The sequence below is a fragment of the Phoxinus phoxinus genome (genome assembly GCF_949152265.1).
Source record: "Phoxinus phoxinus genome assembly, chromosome: 2".
NCBI classification, from domain to species: Eukaryota; Metazoa; Chordata; class Actinopteri; order Cypriniformes; family Leuciscidae; genus Phoxinus; species Phoxinus phoxinus.
This window is the reverse complement of record NC_136877.1, coordinates 31,399,344-31,420,291: the sequence shown is the minus strand read 5'-3', so window position 1 is coordinate 31,420,291 and position 20,948 is coordinate 31,399,344. Positions and strand designations below refer to the sequence as shown.

At 42.3% G+C, this 20,948-nt stretch overlaps 1 protein-coding gene across 1 annotated transcript in view; it reads left to right on the top strand.

Annotated features, from left to right (window-relative positions):
• The window catches only part of tox3 (TOX high mobility group box family member 3), a 58,078-nt gene that overhangs the window by 20,833 nt on the left and 16,297 nt on the right, over positions 1 to 20,948 (top strand). The window contains exon 2 of the mRNA XM_079587093.1: positions 11,222 to 11,284. Coding sequence (XP_079443219.1) covers positions 11,222 to 11,284 — 63 coding nt within the window. The remainder of the gene's footprint in view (positions 1 to 11,221; positions 11,285 to 20,948) is intronic.

Sequence of the window (20,948 nt, the reverse complement as noted above, 5' to 3'; positions counted from 1 at the left end):
GTACAAATGACATTCTCAGGATTTAATTGCACTTTTTTTGAGCAGTTAACACATTTAAACGATTCGACATTAATACTGTTTCATTCTGTTCTGTGTGGTTTCTAAAAACTGACCTTTGAAGTATATATTGGAACTGATCATAGTTCACACTCACAAATATCCCTAGCAGAGCATGCATTCCTCAGCACTTTCAATATTGCTCTATTTCTTTGAGTGTTTCAGCATAGCAGCCAATGTCTGAAATTTAAGAATTTTATATTGGCGGTGTGTTTGGAGAAAGTTCTTATAAAGTGTCATTGGGTGCTGCTAGTTGTGCAGAAATTAAACACTTAACCTTCAATATACTCCCATTCTGAGTTTTATATGAACACACAGTTGGTCCACTTATGCGCTACTGTAGGGGTCACTAGATGTTGCTGCAGCGTTAGTATCTGTTCGCTTAAACAGCTGGACAGTACGCTCTAGAGTCTTACACTCTGTAAAACCCCCATTGGTAGATTGTTTTAGGAACATTACCCTTCTCACTCACCCTGATAAAGTCTGTATGAGAGCATTCATCTCCCCATGCTCCTCTGAGCCACATGTCAGAGCCCCGGAGACTGGAATCTCCAGAGCTCTGTTTACACAGGGGCTCAATCCACTCCTAAACTCAACTGGCCTCACCAAGCACCGCGGTGTAAAAGAAGGCCATGATCACTACTAATTGAGCATCGGGGTGGAGTCTGATCTGTTTGACATCCCCCGGTTTGAACGGCCATTTTGTTCTGCGCTAGTAGAGAGAGAGTGAATTGTTATCAGGGTAATCTTTGTGGGTTGAGCATATAAACAATGTCTCCTCAGTATAGTAACATTCTGTGCTGCTCGGCCTGTGTTAAATGACAGGCAGCGTTGTGTTCATATAGGGATCTGATTTAGCCATATAGGTTTTCACTGCCTTGGCATGCAAGACCTCTATGTTTAACATCTTTGTTCTCAATCCAGTGGTACCGTAGGATACGATCTACTTGTGCGGCGTTCCTCAAAAAGGTTGCTAAGCTATCTTCTCTTCATACGAGAGAGAGAGAGAGCTAGAGAGTGTTTGGCCCCTGTATAACTGAGGCTAAAGGGCTGCAGAGGAGAGCTGTGATATTTGAAGTAATTCACAAGTGCATGTGTTCGCACATTAGTGGGATGCAGTCGGACAGCCACAAGGTTGAGAGCTAATTACAGCATTTAAAGCCTATCAGTTCCATGTGATTGCTGCTTGTGCTGGGTAAACGGCTTTTATTTGGTATGCTGTGGAAGTTTCCCCTCACAGCGAGGGCTCTGTGGCAGCAAATTATTTTCATCTTAATTGCATGTAGGTGGAGACATGAAATAATGGGGCATATTTGTGTTCAATCTGCTGTGTTTTCATTACATTGTGGAGGAAAACATTGTTAGCGGGAGTTAATTAACAAATATGAGTAATTGCTCCATGCTCATATTTATCACTAGTGTGTTCGCAACAGGCAGGCCTGAAGCGCTAACGACAAAGTGCTACATAAATCAAAGTGCTTTTCTTTGCCAAAGCAGAGCCCTTGGGAGGTACCTTAGAGCTTAATTAGAATCTAGAAGGATTTTGTTTTAAGTGTGAGGTGAGCAAGCACTTGAATAACAATGATAAATTAGGCCCTAGAGCATTGCATGTATGTTTTGGACCACGCGTGCAATGTTGTATCCTATTTCTATATAATTCATAAAGTGTGATGGCAGAGGCGCTGCTCCAGACGTTCTGCCGGCCCTGTCGATTTGATGAGAGAGATTAATGCAGGTATTGCTGTTACTGGCAGGAAAGTTTACTGAAACGATGCCAGAGTGTTCACTGCAGAATTACCCAGATGGGATTACGTGGACTAGTACGATTTTACGAGGCCGTTTAGAATATTTTTCTTGTCACAGAGCAATACGAAGGGATGCTTAATGTTGTGCTTCACTGTCAGTCATAATTCAGCTATTTGGCAGTCCAAAATATTTGCCATCCAACATATTTGTGGTCAGCCAATATAGTGTTCATTCCTGATGGGAAATTACTGTGTAACTTTATAAGTTTTCTGTTTCATCCGTTTTTTTATCAGTTGTTTATGTACTATTTTTAGAAAACTTCATTTCGATAAAAACATTTTTTTCAAACTTGTCGTGCATAAAAACTTATTTATATTTGAAAAAAAACATGATGATATGTAGGCAATCTGTTGTTATCAAAATCAAATTTTATATTGTTATTGTACTGAAACAAAAGATTAATTTATCATCTGGAAAATATTTACTTTTTATTTAGTGTGTTTTTCCTAATTCTAATTCATAAACAAGTTACTATTAAAAAAATAAAATAATCACAATAAATGTAATTCCAGAGCAGTTTACAGTGAACTTTGACTAAACAATACATAATTTTTCTCTCATATTTTCTGCAGACCCCCTAGAATCTTCCAGTTTGAAAACCCCTGAACTAACCAGTCAGGTCACCAGCAATGTAGAGCACTCGCGGGAAGACGACTTTCATCATTTAGCCACTGAAAGAAGCGGAGTTCTCTCAATGCACACATGCAGAGAGAGCATGTTGCTGATGTGAAGGACTGTCTATTGCCACGCAATTCCAATTGAAGGCTTCTTTTGCACTATTGCAGAAGGCGCACTAAACGTTGTCTGCGGATTAAAAAAAAAAAAAAGTATGCTGAGTGAAAAGACTTCTCTGACAGACACTTGTGTGATTCTTGATTACAGTCATACTGATACTCTGTGGACATGCATATGGACTGCCTGTCTGTCTTGGCACCAGATTCAGCCATCTGGCCTCAATTATGCTTTAAACATGCTTTGTTGTACATGACAAGTCCACATTGACAGCGAGTCTGCCAGTGTTTAAACGTCATGCCTCTGGCTACGATTATACTCAATCAGTCACTCTGATTTTAATTGGAATGGTTGAGGATGAGTGGGAGACGTGAATGAAAATAAAACTGTCTTCATCACTGCTGTGGTCAATTTGGAGGTTTAAAGAGTAGCTGTGCAGTAGAAGAAGAAAAGATGCTCAAGCTGATTGAAATTGAAATGTACTCTGCAAAGAAGAGTGTCCTGCATTATCCTTTGAAATGAAACCATTTTTTACCTGTTTATCTTTGCGAAGTCCCTCTGAAATGGTTTGTTTTCGATCAGGGGTCGGCAAACGTGGAGGGATCGCTACAGAAGCGTGCACCTCCGGTCGCACAAATGGTTTGTCGAATCGTCACGCGCATGTTATAAGTTTAATAGTATTTATAGCTCCTGAATGGATAAAACAGGCTGTGTGACTAGGATAGATGATTACCTCGAAATGTACAGCTGTATGAAAGTTCGAGGGAATACCAAGTTCTGTCATTAAACTCTAGATGGCTCAGGCCGATTTTTCCTTAACTCAGCCTGCTGACAATTACATAGTTTCTGTTGCATCTGCATCAACATATACATAGTTGGTCAGTGTTTGCTGTAGCAGTCTGCAGTGCATTTTCAAAGTTCCCCTGAAACCCTCCACATTTCCTAGCTCCACCTGTTTAGATCTGCTACAGGTAATTTCATATATGATATTTGTGCAGCAGCAGTATGTCTGTCTTGCTCACAGCAGCGTGTCTGTGTATGTATGGTAGCAAGTCTCTGAACTTGCTCTACAGCAGTAGCAATAATCAACAGCAGCAGCTTAGCAGATCTATTCCGATAAGACCAAATACATTAACATTGTCACATCCATTACCATGCTAAACTCTTCTGAGAGTTGTCATGATAGACCTTATTTAAATTAATGCATACACCTCTTCAGCTATTGTCATGTGCCAGTGATAATCCCTTTGCGTGCCAATGTTGCCCTGTTTTAGATCAATGTTTATGGATATCAGCCAGAAAATGAGCCTTGATCTCTTTTGTGCAAATGAATGACATTATTTATTTTCATTGTGTTTTTTTTATCAATTACATCTCCTATTATCTCTTCAGCACCCTAGAGAAACAACAGTCTATCTCTCGTTTCCCACCATCCTGGCATACGTTCCATGCCATAACTTTCATCTATCTCTTTACTCTTAGGCTCGGATTAGCCACTTGCCATTGTCTTCACCGGACCTGCTGTTGCTGTAAATTGGCTGGCTGTGCTGTTGTGAGGTTATTGCTTTCAAAATATCCACGCTAACAGTGTTAGGAGTACACAGGATATCCCTGAAGACCTCTTCAGATGCAGAGAAACGGGTCAAACACTGACCTAATGAAGACAGATGGAGGTGGACAGTGTCTATATGAGTATGATGGTCGGCCTGCGGAAGTTTTTCTTGTGTTTTGGCCAATCTGTTATCTTAGTCCAGCATTTCTCCCATTTGGCCTGTAACAGAGGTCAAGACTCAAAAATAGGATCTGTTATTGACCCTCTTTTCAGACTTTTCACCGTAAAATGGGGTAATATTGCACAATGTCCGTGTAAATTTTTCTGAAACCAGTCTATAATGGACACAGACAAAGCAATATGTCTAAATTATTTACATTTTGATTACATTATATTGTACTTAAATATTTCGTTGGGATCAGTTTTTTGCCATATATTTTTGCAGTATATTGTGTGATTAACGTGTACATTGATTTCTCCAGTTTACTTTGTTGATGTAGAGTCTGAATCACTCAAAATATGATTTCCGCCATCTCTTCTGTTCTCTTAAAAACATCTTTATTGCTGAAGATAAGTTCTCTCTCCATCCACATCACATGAAACCCTTTTAACAAAGGCACAGTTTCAGTAATTCCCAGTTTTATTTCAGTTTCTCTTTGATCTCTGTGCTGTCGCTCTGTCTTCAATAGTGGAATAATTTTAGGGCATATATGTGCAAATCCTTAGTGCTCTTTTGTTCCTGGGCTCTCAAAGTGTCACCATAATAACCAGAAGTGAAAAGAGAAGATTAGGTATTGTAATTGCAATTGTGCGATACATATGGGATGCCCATTGATTTGTTGGAATGGCTCTAATGGTTAATTGTTTCATACATTTTCTTTCATTTAGCATGCTATGAAGCCTGGCTCATGGTTTGTCTTTCATATATGAGCAAGACCTCTCTTTCCATATAGCTGTGTGTGAACAGTACACACAATAGGTGGAAGCAGTCTGTGTGGCACAAAACCTATAAACTGTTTTCATTATTCAGGCTAATTTATATCAACCACGCTGTTAATCTTCCACAACCTGTTGATTGCTTTGTTTCTCGACACATTTCTGGAGGGCAGCCATAACTGTGTTTTCAGAAGGACTCCTGTCAGTGGCGCCAGGCTACACAGCCACAAATTGGAATGTGGCACTGGCCCGGGAATACAGCCAAGATTTAAATTAGACAATAACCTCTGGCCCCTCATGCAGGCTCCTCTCTGCAGCTGTAGGCTGATCCATTTGTTTAATATGGTGGAGTATTCGCTAGAATAATAGGCTGATGTATGAGCCGACTCTTAACAGTTTGTGTTTCACAGACTTGCAGAGACTGAACAACTGGCAGGCAGTGCACCCACTGCAGATGTACCCAAACTGCAATAAAGGAAATGTACTGTATGTAACACTTGGAGAAATTAGTCGTGGAAATGATGAATACGAAAAAAAACATCTGCTTTGGAAGTTTCACAAAGAGTTGTTTGGTAATAAGAAAATGCATTTAACATTTTTATAGGGTACACTTTTATTGCTTTATTTTTTTGTTATTATACAGAGCTTGTTGGTACATTCCAAAACCTGAAATGAAATTAGGTGCAAGTCAGCATACATATATTATAATCTGTGTTCACTTCCATATGTGGGGGCGAGGGTGTGTGTGTGTGTGTGTGTGTGTGTGTGTGTGTGTGTGTGTGTGTGTGTGTGTGTGTGTGTGTGTGTGTGTGTGTGTGTGTGTGTGTGTGTGTGTAACTGGATGTTCTGTTCTATTGTGGGAATCTCTGAAGCCATATCCAGGGTGTTAGCTTTACTGTGGCGCAGAGCCAGTGCTGTACCCAGCGAGATCAAAGATGAAGCTTCAGCTAGTCAGTGCTTTCTTTAAAGGTTTTCTGTAAGGATTGAAATGGAATAACTGACCTATGACTCCAACACAGGAGATTACAGGGGTTGTCATTAATCAGAGGTATTTAGACAAGACAAAACGGGGCCGTTTTGATTTTAATCGAATTTGTATATAAGATGATTATTATTACTTATGAATTATTATTATTATGATGATACTGAAAATGTTACTATTATTATTAAAAGTAATAGTAGTAGCAGTACAATTGTAATGTTGTTGTTGATGATTATTATTATTATTACTTCTTTCATTCAGGATTTTGTAACCCATGCTGAGATTAATATATATAAAATCTATTAATTTTTATTTCCATTCAGTGATCTCTCTTTATGCATTACAGTGATATAATGCCTGTCGTGCTAAAAGCTTAGTGAATGGAAACTCAAAGACTTATAAATGGATCCATTTCACATCTCTCATCTGGTGGGAAAAATCTCAAGTATAGCTCTCAGATTTCATTGTTGCCACTTGTAGCTCTTTTGGCAATTGTGCACTAGTCCAGATCTTCTCTTTATCTCTCTTCCTGATATATTTGTAAAAGGCCAGCATCTACAGCAATAAATATCATGTAATGCAATTGTTTTCATTTATACATAGCACCTATACACCCAGATGTATTTGTTTTTAAAGAAACTGAAGTATAGCCGAACTTCAGTACAGAAGAGAGAAGTGAAAAAGCAAGGGAGAGAGAGCGAGAGCATGAAAGAGAAGGATGAGAGGAAGAGGTGACTGTCTAAAGAGAGTCTCTGTCAGTGTGATTGTATTCTCTCTGTGTGCAGTGCTTTCATCTAATGATTTTAGCTTTAAACTGACTTTTAGAGATCGATTTCTCCTGCGGATCAGAACGGCCCTGCTTTAGGCTCTTTGTGTGGGCCTGCTGGACAAAGATGTCAGTTTACACATATCCCTTCCTGAACTGTGTGTGCTTATGTCATTTTATATTTGTGTGTATCGCTTATATTGTTGTATTGTTGTGTGTGTGTATGTATGTATGTTGTTCACGCCATCTTGAGGCTAGTTTTAGTCTCCCTTTAAGCACCAAATATAATTGCTTTCTCAAAGTATTATATTTTTATAATAAAGTAATCTTGCATATGCGTCATACTGCAGTATGTTTGTTCAACTCACCCATTTGTAGATAATGACCATGTGACCTCAGTAATTCTTCAAACAGGCTGTTGGTCATGGTCACATTCTCAAGTGGATTGTGTTTGGGTTGTGCCGGGTATTAGTTCTGTAATATTGTTTTTTCCCCCGGGATGATTGAATTCACTCTGTTGTAATAATATCTTATTTCCCTCTGGAAACACTTGCATAAGAATATACAAACACTCAGGTTATAAAACCTGGCTGAGTCTGGACGCTGGTGTCCAAATGCAGTCAGGAACAGTTTTGTGTATATAACAACACTAACATGAAGATTGTCTAATGGGACCATTTTTATATTTGAAATGTGTAAAACTGCATTTAAAAAAACACGTTAATTAAAGCGATAATGCTTAAAATCGCTTTAAGACTCAAATATATCAAATATAAAATGTGTGACATTTTTTGCATATAATTTGTGCATAAACTAAAAAAAATCATGCATATACTATTCATTGATTTGAGCGTTTTTAGTTAAATGCATATATAGAGGTTAGACGTGTAAAACGAGATATTTCCAAAAAGTAAAGATATATAATCATCATTAAAGCACTAATGCTGATAAATAAACGCACTCAAAAAAATGAACAAAGGAGTATAAATACTGAAATTTACATAACTAATCTGCTGGTTGGTTGTTAAATGACCAAGTTGACTAGTCATCCATTGTGACTCCTGCCTAATATGGGTGTGTTTTGAGCTCGTTACTGTTCACTAACGAGGCAGGGGTAGCGTTTGCATTGCTTCTCTCATCTTGTTAATTACAGAGGCTCCATTGTCTGATCTGACCCATTTTCAGTATTCTCTCTTTCATTCTTTCAGTTTGTCTCATCCTCCCATCACGGCTAATCTCATTTGGCATCTGGCTCAATCCCACCCTGCCATGAACATGAGAGGGTCTGCTCTCTCACTGAAGAGAGCCAAGAGCGACAACAACACCCCGTGTCCTTTTCCATTCACGCTAACTTCTGTTTCCTAAAAGCTCTCTTTCATTTTATTTCTGTTTATCGGCATCAGTTGTTAAATGTACAGCTGACAAGTGGAAGCAGGTGATTTAAAGCAGCCCTTCTTGTCCTTCTGTTATATTAATTTGAGAATAATGTTTGTTCAATTAATATTCATGAGTTGTGGATCTGCATGTGTCAGTGATGCGAGGCAGAGAGGCAGGTAATGGGATTTATAACAGGGTGAATGCTGATGGTGTGAACGGATAACTTAAAGCCTGGAGCAGTGCTAGTGTGTGTACATACACACAAACACACACTCTCTTTCTTCCCCTTTGCTGTTTGTATTATGTAGACCCACATTAGTGATGAAATGAGGCATGAACTTTTTTCCATCTTCTCAGAATCCACCTTGTGTTCTCTCTCTGTCTCTCATTTGATAGATCTCTCTCTCCCTCCTTTTCTTCTTTTTTAACTTTCTCAAAAGATTCATTGGTAAAGTCAATATGAATTGCTGTTTGCAATCTATTTTCCTTAATGTAACTATTTAGAAGTGAAACTGTATATTTAAGGGTAAAAAAGTGTGTGGTGGAATCAATTGGATCATAATAAAACATTCTATACCAGAATAGAAATAGTCCGAATGCGAGTTAGAACAATGCATAAATTAATATTTGACACTTCACTCTTGAAAAGAAAGGTTCCATGAAGAACCTCAATCATCAATGAAACCTTTCCACTGCACAAAAAGTTCTTTATTGTGGATTTTTTTATAAGATTATTTAAATATTCTTCACCCTAAGAAAAGTGGTTGTTCTATGGCATCGCTGTGAAAACCGCCTTTTTAAGAGTGCTGATTAACATTTATCCAATAGCCTGAGTGGCCTAAGTGATGTCTGCATTAGAGGAAAGTTTATTACATTTTGATTTAATGATAATGGATGAACTATTTTTTTCCCCTTGGAATAGCATGATTCACTGATGAATCATTTACAATAATACACATTCATTTAGAAAACTTCTACTTTTTCAAAAAAAATTATTTAATGTTGAATCCAAACAGTGCTGCAGTTATATTGATTTGTTTATCAATAGTTGTCATTTTTGAAGGGTGGGATGAGGGAAATTCTTTTCTTTAATGAGATGTTTAGTCAAAGACCACTCTTTCTGTCTCTCTCCCCATTGGCTGCTCCAAAAACTTTGGTTGCTTTTCTCATACTACTCTCAACCAGCTCACACCAGTTCTCCATCATGGTTTAGACTAAATGCACCTAAACTGCACCGATGACAGCAGACTTTTTCTGATATGATCAGAATGCTTATAACAACAAATAAAAAGACACGCACTATATGGAAAAAGTGGTCATTTTTCAGTGTTTCTATTTCCGGAGGCATATACCGCTGACGTTATGGTGCTGTATTGTGCGAGGCAGTGTGTTGTTCCTCTCTTTAGTGTATATGCACCAGGTGAGCGCTCCAAAAGGCCTCCTCAGCCCAAAACACCTGCTCTTCAAGTCCTGCAGCTGCCGCAAGGCCTGTGTGTGTGTTTGCGTTGTGCACGGTTACACGTGTATATGTGCTGGTTAGACTTTTAACATTTCAGCTAATTCTTTTTCTTTCCCCCACCGCTCTTTCTCTTGCTCACTCTCTCTCCAGGGCATAGACTAATTAATGGATACCATTCGCAGTTGATTAGCTACAGTTCCTTCGGTAATTACATTCGCATACTAACCACTCAGACAAAAAGATGAGGGGGGAGAGAGAACAAAGCAAGGGAAAAATAAATTAATGCTCTTCTCATTTTGCTCTGATCTTAATTTGTTCCTGCAATTGTTTGCCCTCCACAATAAGATAAGAAAGCCCCTTTCCCCTCTTATTCCGACTCTTCTGGTTGTGTAACATCTGAAGGAATCACTTTGTTTTAAACAGACAAAAGCTTGCTGTTGGATGCGCCATTGAATCAGGGCCTTGAGGCTGTTGTGAAGACTTTTTCTGGCTGTTCTGGTTGATGTTTGTGTGTGCGTGCGCATGGGTCCTCACGTGTGTGTGTGCGTGTGTGTGTGTGTGTGTGTGTGTGTGTGTGTGTGTGTGTGTATGCATGATTTGTCTGGTTATAGAGGGCCCTCTGTGCTGGCCCTCCAGCTGCTAACCCATAATTCCTCATTTTGCTCTTCCATTGTTCCTACCTGTCAGTGTGTTTGTGTCTCAGAAGAAAAGATAGTATGCCTGCCATTTCAACAATTTGCCATCATGTTTGATTTAGAGGGGTACAGATAGAATAAAGGATCAGAATAAAGAAAAAAACTCCATTTGGAAAGGAAGCTGTAGAATACTACATGGATACTGGAGAATAAACAACACCACCATCCCATCATATTTTCACATGTAAAATAAAGAAAATGACCTGAAAATGTATGTAGAGTCAGTTTTAACGTATTTTTTTATTTTCTTTGTGTGTGGGGGTTGTTTTGCAGTGCTATACAAGCTGCTTTGTGTTCACCTGCTATAATAAACTGTGATCTTTCATCAGCCTGTGTGGGCATTTCAGATTATTAAGACGAGTGTGTGACTCCCCCTCTTTTCAAATGCAAAGTTGCCGCACCTAGCTGCCCCACTGATGTATTACAGTACCAAGCGAGGTGCATTAGCAACTGGGTTACTTTCTGTCTGTCATTATTATTACCCAGTTACATGAGGGGTGAACTAATCAATTAACCGTTTTGGTACTACTTTGCAAGATAGAAGAAATATTTCAGATAACATGAATGTACAGGCCTGTCAGTATTTCCCATGGCTGTTTGATTCCAGAATATTTGTAATCGATTCTGAAATTCAAATTCAAATAATTATTATCATCCTTTAAAAGATTCCTTTAAATATCCTTTAAAATATGTACGACTCCCCAACTCCTCAGAATCGAAGAATTGGTTCATTTTGAATTCATCTCCCATCCCCTCTATTTTGTGCATAAAGCAAAATCCATTGTTACTGAGGAATACAACTAGTGAATCAGAAAGAGGTGCAACTGAAATGACTAATCTATTCTCGTTTCTTTTGCAGTTTGGGAATAACAACAACTACATGAACATGGCTGATGCCAACGGAGGCCTGCTAGCAGGAGATGTGAGTACATTGTTGCAGATAACCTTTCATTTCTATGGATGGTAAACCGTTGATAGTTCATGCCATGAGGAGTGTTATTCTGGAATCACTAAACAGTCATTTCCATGTCTAACCATTTATTGTTTCAAAACAAAGTCAATTCATTTAGCATGCTTGCCTCTCTCTACGTTCAAATGAAGTGATTAATTTCAGCGGCAGGTGTACAGCTGCTGCATTTACATAAAACATGATTAGCTCCCTACATGCCTTCCTGAACTGCTTTGGGATTTTCCACACCCCAAACCCTTAAAGCTTAGAGCTTGTTACGCCAGCAGCTACGTGTTAATACACATATGTTCTAATCTGACTGAATGATTCCTCCAGTGGAGCCGATATGTTTACCAGCGTTAACAGTGCAAACGGCTCAGTACTGACCAGAGGTTGAGGAGCACAGGGGGCAATTGAGTTGGGATTAGGGTCACTTTTGCAGGGGGATACACAGGTTTCCACATCCTGCTGGTATGCTCCAGGTGACGGCTAAAGGAGCATGCATGTAAACACCTGTCCCCATGATCATTTAAAGATACCATCAAGCTAGAAAAGGAAAGAAAAGTGGCACCTCTCACAAAAGTCACTCTTTCTCCATCATTTTTTGACAATATACTGCAAATCACAGGTGGTGTATCTCAGGCTGGCCCTACTATCTGTGTGTGATTGTATACAGGTGCTTTACAGTATGTGTTGTCACTCACTGTTACACTCACTGTTGCCACTGCCTGATTTCCATCACATTTCCAATGCAAATCTCCTTCTCACAATCTCAACGGCATCAATAGACTCATGCTGGCTAAGCAAAGATAATGTCTGTGAACATCAAGTGCGTTTGTTGCACATTTGTTGGTAACGATGGGTTTGCGTGGGCCTCTCGCTTCATTTTCATTTTAAGTTCAGGTGGTCACAGGCAGTTGTACCCACATTTGATGGAGCCGGTTGCAATCTCCATAAATTCTTCTGATAAAAGTGTTCCTTTACTGAGGCCAAGCTCCAAGTTGGCACCTGCAGTGGAAGTAGGGCTGTCGAGTGTTGACGGAAAATTTCCCCTAGTTGAATTTTTTCCTAAGAAATAATGTTTCCTCCTTCGCACTGCAGCTGGTATTATGACACACGACACAATGAAATTAAAAGCATTAACATTTAAATTCCTCTTTCCCATACCTGAAATATGTGTAGGGGGGTGGAAGGGGGATATTGTTTCTTGTAACTCAAGCTGAAGAGAAATTAAAGGGACTTTACCCTAGTGAGTGCTGTAATTTCACAGTGTGATGGGTTTTCCATGAGCTTTAGCTCTTTCATTAATCTGCTTAATATGTCATCTTTAGGCGAGAGAGAGAGAGAGGGGCCAGGAGAGAGAGGCTAAATATCTCTGAGTCTGACACTCTGCACTTTGTATACAGACCTGCATATACTGTATATAACATTAGTTTTAATGTAAATCAGGTCTTTATATACACATCATCTTGTTATATTTTTAAATAGACCTTTGACGATAGGATAAATACTATAAATTTAGCAGAATATTTTTTGAGTAAATAATGGTAGCCATGTGGTCTAAAAAGTGACAATGTTTTACGGGTTCGAATAACTTTACAACTTAGAATTGTATATTTTATGAAGTGATATAATGTTAATGTACCAATCTACTGTACTTGATCCTCCAAAATCTGCTTTTTACCATAATATGATAATACAGATCCTACAATAGTTATTCGGGAGTGTCCATAAAACACTTTATCTACTTCAACATTGCATGTTTAATTCAAGATTAATTCAATCTGTTTCTTTGCAATGTTTTTGTGAAATTTACCAGCATTTTTTGAGTGAAAATTGTTCCTACACTAAACTATTTGAAGTGCAGGGTAACACATAAACACTTAAACTTAAAACATTCAATAAACATTGACTAAATTACATAAAAGTTAACACAAAATACCCTAATGTACATTACTGATTACATAAATGAGAAAACAAACATGTGATGTGTCATGTAGTGTCTTCTGGGAATGTCCTTTTACTGTTCTTCTTTGTGAATTACATAGTAAAAAAAGTTTGCAGTATTTACAGTAAAATTACAAAGTTTTCACATTATATAGTTAGATAACGTACAGTTAACAAATGAACAAGTTTTACTGTTGCATTTTTAGTCTTTTTCTGTAAAAATGTATCAATAATTAATCAATAATTAATAAACATTGATCACAAGAAATATAAATAATATTTCATACATGATAATGTATGTAAACCAGATTATCTTGAGCATTGTAATGCTACATGATATGGAAACCATATATCATAGTGCTTGATAAGGTGACCTCTTCCTTCCTGCTGTTGAACCGAAACTGATACGGCCATATTCAGTTCCACTTAGTAATATCACTTATCACACACAATCTCATTACACACACATGTAATCACTACTGTATATGTAGAAATGGATTTGGAATGGCTGCTATTGGACTCTGAGAGTCTTTGCCACTGTCATCTGAGGAGAGCTTTTCTCTCTGCTGAGTTGATATTAGGAGCTTTGCTCTATCGATCCTTCTAACCATCATGCTCAGTAATTGTGATTCACTGCCTTTTAACAACTGCTGCTTATGTCTCTGCTGAATCAGTTTACTAAATCTACAAAGTGAAAGGGGTTATTGCTTCATAATCGGTGCTATTGGTTTACCTTGGCTATCTGACTTTAGCGTATTAGGGTTGATGGATGGTTTACAATGCCTATGATAACGTCAGTTAACTACAATAAGTAAATCCACTAGCTAATTACTCTTCAACAGTGATGACATAGAAATATGCAATATTCGATAGATGGCTGCACACTTGTTTCTCTGACTAAAAGACTAAAAATGCAACAGTACAACGTGTTAATTGGTTAACTGTAAGTTAGCTAACTATATAACTATACCAAAAAAATATCTAACTATATCTAATGTTATATATATCATGTTATATATATATATATATATATATATATATATGTTATAGTTATCTAACTATATAATGTGAAAACGTCTCGGGTTACGTATGTAACCCTTGTTCCCTGAGAAAGGGAACGAGACACTGCGTCGGTTACGACACTAGGAGAACGCCCTTCAGCGTAGCGCGTCTGAATTTATGAATGAAACCGAATCCAATCCTATTGGCGTTGCGTGATGACGTAGAGTGTGACGGCATAAGCGGATGTACACAAAAGCACGCCGGCACACAGGAATGTCAGCTTTTGCTATGAAGCAAGTGCTCCAGGCGGGGTGAGGTGTGGCGAACCGACGCAGTGTCTCGTTCCCTTTCTCAGGGAACAAGGGTTACATACGTAACCCGAGACGTTCCCTTTCGAGGGAACTCGAACTGCGTCGGTTACGACACTAGGGGAACGAGATACCCACTATACCACAACGAACCCCGCTCATTCTAGTGTGAAGCTGTCTTCAGGCACAACTTAGGACGAAAGCACTCGTGCACCGGGTGTAGAGGGAAGGTCCAGACTGTAAAACCTCATGAATGTGTGCGGAGTGGCCCAGCCAGCCGCCTCACATATGTCATGGATAGAAACCCCTGAAAGGAGGGCTCTAGAGGACGCCATGCCTCTGGTGGAGTGAGCCCTCACAGCCATAGGTGAAGGCAAATTGCGCACCTGATAGGCCAGGGAAATAGTCTGAACGATCCAGTTGCTGATGGTCTGTTTAGAGGCGGGAAGCCCCTTCTTGGGCGACCCAAAACACACCAGCAACTGGTCTGACTTCCGCCATGAGGAGGACCTCCGGATATAACACTGCAGTGCTCTGACAGGGCAGAGCAGATGAAGTCTCTCCTCATCCGCCGTCACGTGAGGTGGTGGATGAAATGCCTGCAGAACCATAGGCCGTGCCACATTAGATGGCACTTTGGGCAAATAGCCGGGCCTGGGATGTAAGATGGCCTTAACGTTGCCTGGAGCAAACTCCAAGCACCCATAGGAAATAGAGAGCGCCTGGAGATCTCCTACCCTCCTCAGAGAAGTAATGGCCAACAAAAAGACCACCTTAAATGAAAGGTTCTTGGCCTCAGCCGACTCCAGTGGTTCGAAGGGGGCCTCGGCCAGCCCTTCGAGAACCACTGCCAGGTCCCAAGAGGGAACCCTGGTGCGAGTCGCAGGTCTCATCCTCCAGGCTCCACGGAGGAAGCGTACGACCAGGTGATGCCTCCCCAGAGGACCATCACTCAGAGGAGCGTGGAAAGCCGCAATGGCAGCCACATAAACCTTGAGTGTGGACGGGGTAAGCCCGGCAGAAAAGCGGTCTTGGAGAAACTCCAGTACTGAAGCCACTGGGCAGTTAACTGGGTCCAAATCACGCTCTCTGCACCAAATGGAAAATACATTCCACTTAAGGCCGTATAACTTCCTCGTGGAGGGAGCTCTGGAAGTTAATATGGTTTCGACCACTCCAGCTGACAGGCCGGCTTCTAGGTACTGTGCCCCCTCAGGGGCCAGACCCACAGTTTCCACAGCTCGGGTCGAGGGTGGAGAACTAAGCCCTCTGCCTGGGACAGCAAGTCCCTCCTCAGAGGGATCTGCCATGGCGGGCCTGCCAGGAGTGAAATGATGTCCGAGAACCATACTCGGGCCGGCCAAAACGGGGCTACTAAGAGTAGACTGACTCCGTCTCGACGGACCCTTTCCAGAACTGCTGGGAGCAGAGCGATCGGGGGAAAAGCATACAGACGTAGCCTCGGCCACGTCTGTACTATGGCATCCAACCCCAGTGGGGCTGGGTGCGTGAGGGAGAACCACAGTGGACAGTGTGTCGTCTCTCGAGACGCAAACAAGTCCACTTCCACCGGGCCGAACCTCTCGCATATCAACTCCACCGTCTCGGGGTGGAGTCTCCATTCCCCGGGCCTCAGCCCCTGCCTCGACAGTACGTCTGCTCCCTGATTCTGGTCCCCCGGGACATACATCGCCCTGAGAGACGTAAGTCTCCGCTGGGACCACAGGAGGATCTGATGCGCCAGTCTGCACAGAGGGCGCGACCTCAGACCCCCCTGGTGGTTCAAATAAGACACAACCGACGTGTTGTCGGTTCTCACAAGGACATGGCGACCATGGAGGTCTGGCAGGAAGCTCCTCAGAGCCCGGAACACCGCCAACATTTCTAGGCAATTTATGTGCCAAGAGGAATGATGGTCCTGCCAGAGGCCTCTCGTAAAACGGCCGTCCATGACCGCGCCCCAGCCCGTGAGGGAGGCGTCTGTCGAAATAGATACTCGGCGACATAACGCTCCCAATTTGGGACCCTGGGACAGGAACCAAGGCTTCTTCCAAATTGACAGGGAACGAAGGCATCTGTGCGTAACCCTTATCAAGCGGAATGGGTTTCCCCTCGGGGAAAACCCCTTGGTTCTCAACCACCACTGTAAGGCTCTCATGTGTAGCAGGCCAGAAGGTATCACGCTGGACGCTGCTGCCATGAGACCCAACACTCTCTGAAAGTGTTTGACAGTGACGGCCTGGCCTAGCTTTATCCTGGACACTGTGGTCAGGATGGACTCGATCCGAGCAGGAGACAACTGAGCCTGCATCGTGACCGAGTCCCACACCACTCCCAGGAACGTTGTTCTCTGGGCTGGTGTCAACACGCTCTTTTTCGTGTTGAGTCTTAACCCCAGGCTCTGGATGCGGGCGAGGACGACATCTCGATGCCGAATCGCCAGCTCTCGCGACTGGGCCAATATCAACCAGTCGTCGATGTAATTTAGCACCCTGATGCCCTCGAGCCTCAGGGGTGCTAGAGCTGCATCCATACACTTGGTAAAAGTGCGAGGGGAGAGTGCTAGGCCGAACGGAAGAACCCGATATTGGTAAGCTTCGCCCCCGAAAGCAAACCTCAGGAACTTCCTGTGAGATGGAAGGATGGAGATGTGGAAATAGGCGTCCTTTAGATCTATCGTGACAAACCAATCCTCGGATTGAATTTGACTCACGATGATGGGAATAGTGAGCATCTTGAACCTGAATCTCCTCAGAGACCGATTCAGATGCCTCAGATCTAAAATTGGACGCAACCCTCCATCCTTCTTTGGAACTATGAAGTACCGGCTGTAGAACCCGGACTCCCTGTCTGGTGGGGGAACACACTCTATGGCCCCTTTTTCCAGCAGCGAGTGAACTTCCTGTTCCAACGCTAGACCCTGCTCTGGGTGCACTGAAGTCCAGACCACCCCGTTGAATTTTGGTGGGCGGACCCGGAACTGCAGTCTGTACCCAGTTCTTACAGTGCGCAGGACCCAAGGAGAAATGTTCGCGAGGTTTTGCCATGCCTCTGCAAAATTCACCAAGGGAACCAGCCCCTCGGGGCTGGTGTCCAGTGTTTTGTGCAGGTCTTTGACGGCCCCCTGAAGCGGAGAACCGGCAGGGGAGAACCGACAATGACCCACAGTGTGCGAACCTGAACACTGACTGACTGCAAGCCCTCGGGGCAGACAGACCAGTGTGTGCTCGCTGGGAGCTAGCGTGTCCCGAAGCGTCAGAGACGGCGGGATACTGACGCCAGCTTCCCGAGGGCCCAGCAAGAGAGGGGACCACAATCGCTCTCTCTCGGGGGGGGCGGCCCTTTGAGGTCTCGTAAGAGCTAGGACCTCTTTCCCTTAGCCTTCCTGGACTGAAGGACGGTCCTCAGATCCGCCCTCTCAGGTGGCTGCGGGTACGAGCGACGTCTAGAGTCCCAAGCTTTTTTAGGGGGAGCTCTAGAGGCGACACTCGCTTTCTGTGCCTGGCGATGAGAGGAACTGGTAGATGGCTGTGGCTGTTCTCTAGCAGCCGCCCTCCTGGACCTTGAACGGCGAGGGAGATATTGTTTAAAAGCTTCGCCCTGCTTTTTAACATCCTGAAACCTGTCAACCACGGCGTTAACGGCTTCTCCAAACAGACCCGAGGTTGAAACAGGCGCATCAAGGAGGAAGGTCCTGTCCTTCTCCTTAATGCCAGACAGGTTGAGCCACAGATGTCTCTCCGTGGTTACCAGAGCTGACATGGAGCGACCGATGGCACGGGCCGTCTCCTTGGTGACCCGGAGGGACAAATCTGTGGCCCTGCGAAGCTCCGCAATATCCTCAACCGAGGGACCTTCGCCTTGGTCCATGTCCCTCAACAGGTCGGCTTGGTACGCCTGCAAAATAGCCATCGTGTGCAGGCTCGCACCAGCCCGACCTGCCGCCATATACGCTCTGCCCACCAAAGCTGATGTGGTGCGGCAAGGCTTAGAAGGCAGCGCCGGTGTCTTCAGGGATGACGCAAGGTCGGGTGAAAGGTAGCTAGCTAGTGCTTCCTCAACCCGAGGCATCATCCCGTATCCCTTATCCCTAGCCCCCACGACATTACTGTAGTTTAAAATCGGGGGGTTAGACAGGCGCGCAGAAAATGGCCTGTTCCAAGATTTACACAACTCATTGTGTAAATCCGGGAAGAAAGGGAGAGACCGGCGTGAAGGTTGCGTGCGGGGCTGCAGGAAGCGCTTATCGAGCTTGCTTTTAGGACGCGCTTCCTGCCTTTCCTGTGGCCAAGAAATATCAAGCTTGGCCACAGCCCGTGTTAAAACCTCCACTAACTCACCATAGCTGGGTGCAGGCTGAACAGTACTGTGTCTTTCACTTAGATCCCCCTCCTCAACATTAATCACATCTAATTCCTCGGAATCAGAGAGGTGTAAAACTGCATCATCCCGAGCGGGAGAAGCCGCGAGGCGGGCTCCCGAGCGGGGAATAGGGGAACCTGAACTCTCAGACGAAGAGTGGGAAAGTGCCTCGGCAGTCCCACTGTCGTCTAAAAGATCTCTCTGCGATCCCCACGATGCGAGGCGCCGCATTGCCTCGGCAGATGCGGGACCCGTACCGCGGGGAGAACGCATTTGGCCATCCTCGGAAAACAAAGCCAACCGAGAACGCAGCACTCTCACTGACATCAACTCACAGTGAGCGCAAGCAGCCCCCTCGAGAGCTGCTTGAGCGTGCTGCCTTCCCAGACAAGACACACACAATTCGTGTGTATCCCCAGCCGTGAGAAAGCGTGGGCATGGGAACACACATTTAGAAAACTGTTCACTTGCCATGATGAGACGAAATATAGGATATATACTTTCTTTTCAAATGATTCGCTAGTTCAACACACACACAGAGCGCTTGCTGAATAGTAAAAAGCTGACATTCCTGTGTGCCGGCGTGCTTTTGTGTACATCCGCTTATGCCGTCACACTCTACGTCATCACGCAACGCCAATAGGATTGGATTCGGTTTCATTCATAAATTCAGACGCGCTACGCTGAAGGGCGTTCTCCTAGTGTCGTAACCGACGCAGTTCGAGTTCCCTCGAAAGGGAACTATGTAATTTGACCGTAAATACTGAAACAGTGCTGGAAGATCATCACTCATAAACTAGGATCTTATTATTAGTTGTTTATTCTATGTACTTTTATGCTTTTATGTTATTTTATTTAGTTCATATGTTAATTAAAATCACTTGTTTGGAGGGTTTTTTGGTCCCTGTGCACCGTTAATTATGTTTTGAAATAAACGGCTAGCCTACCTAATCCATCGCACGGCTTGAAGACATTAATACATGTAGAGTACGTAACTACGGTGCGCTCTCTTTTTTCCCCTCGTGTGTCTGCTGCACGTTTTGCACGAGCCGTACGCACCTTAAAACTACGCACACATGACCTTGCTGAATCAACCATCAATACGTTTTATTGATTAAATTATTATCGACAATTAATAAATAGTCGATTAATCATTAGCGCCCCTAATATACACATTCCAAACGCAGACATCTCTGGGTGTTCTCACACCGAGTATGCTTAGCTGTCTCTTCAACGGTTTGCATAACCTTCGACAATATGTGATTGGTTCAAATGAAAGCAAAACTCATACTATTTAAAAATATTTGGGCCCTTACAGGTTAGTATATTTAAAGGAAATAATGGCAAGCAAAGGAGAAGATGATCTGCTTAATTTATGTCTGTGGAGATTAAATAATAATAAACACCCCTGTAAAATCCACACAGACTCTCAAAGGTCATCATTCAGCTTTCTGCACAAATGAATGCTTGAGGGTTGGACCTCATTGCAATGCCAGATAAAGTGAGGAAATTATAGCAGAAATATTACTCTATTGTGTTCTGTGTACGGATGATGTATGTATAACCTGAGGCTGTCTGTAAATTAAAATCAATCCTGAATAATCTCATGATGTTTTTGTAATAAACATGATTAATTTATCACATTTGGGTTTGCCGAAATTTGCCTCCAAACATAATATTCATATATAGTGTAGTGTTTGTTCTGTTTTATTGGAATCATATTCTATTTTAAGCTATAAACTATATAACCATGTTTTATTATCAAGCCTAAAGATCAATGTTTTTTTTAATTGTTTTATTGAACAAGGACACAGAGTTTGGTGTGTTGAAAAACTTCTTTTAAGTGGACCAACAAGTGAACCGAATGAAAATGAACCTGCTGGTACTTGCATTTACACTGAAATTCAAAGTAATGACAGATCTATTTTTAGTCAACCTTAGGGTTTAAAGTGTTTTTTTATTTTTTTTTATTAGATGTTTAGAGTTTAGTTCACTTTAGTGAGAAATAGGGGTGTCAC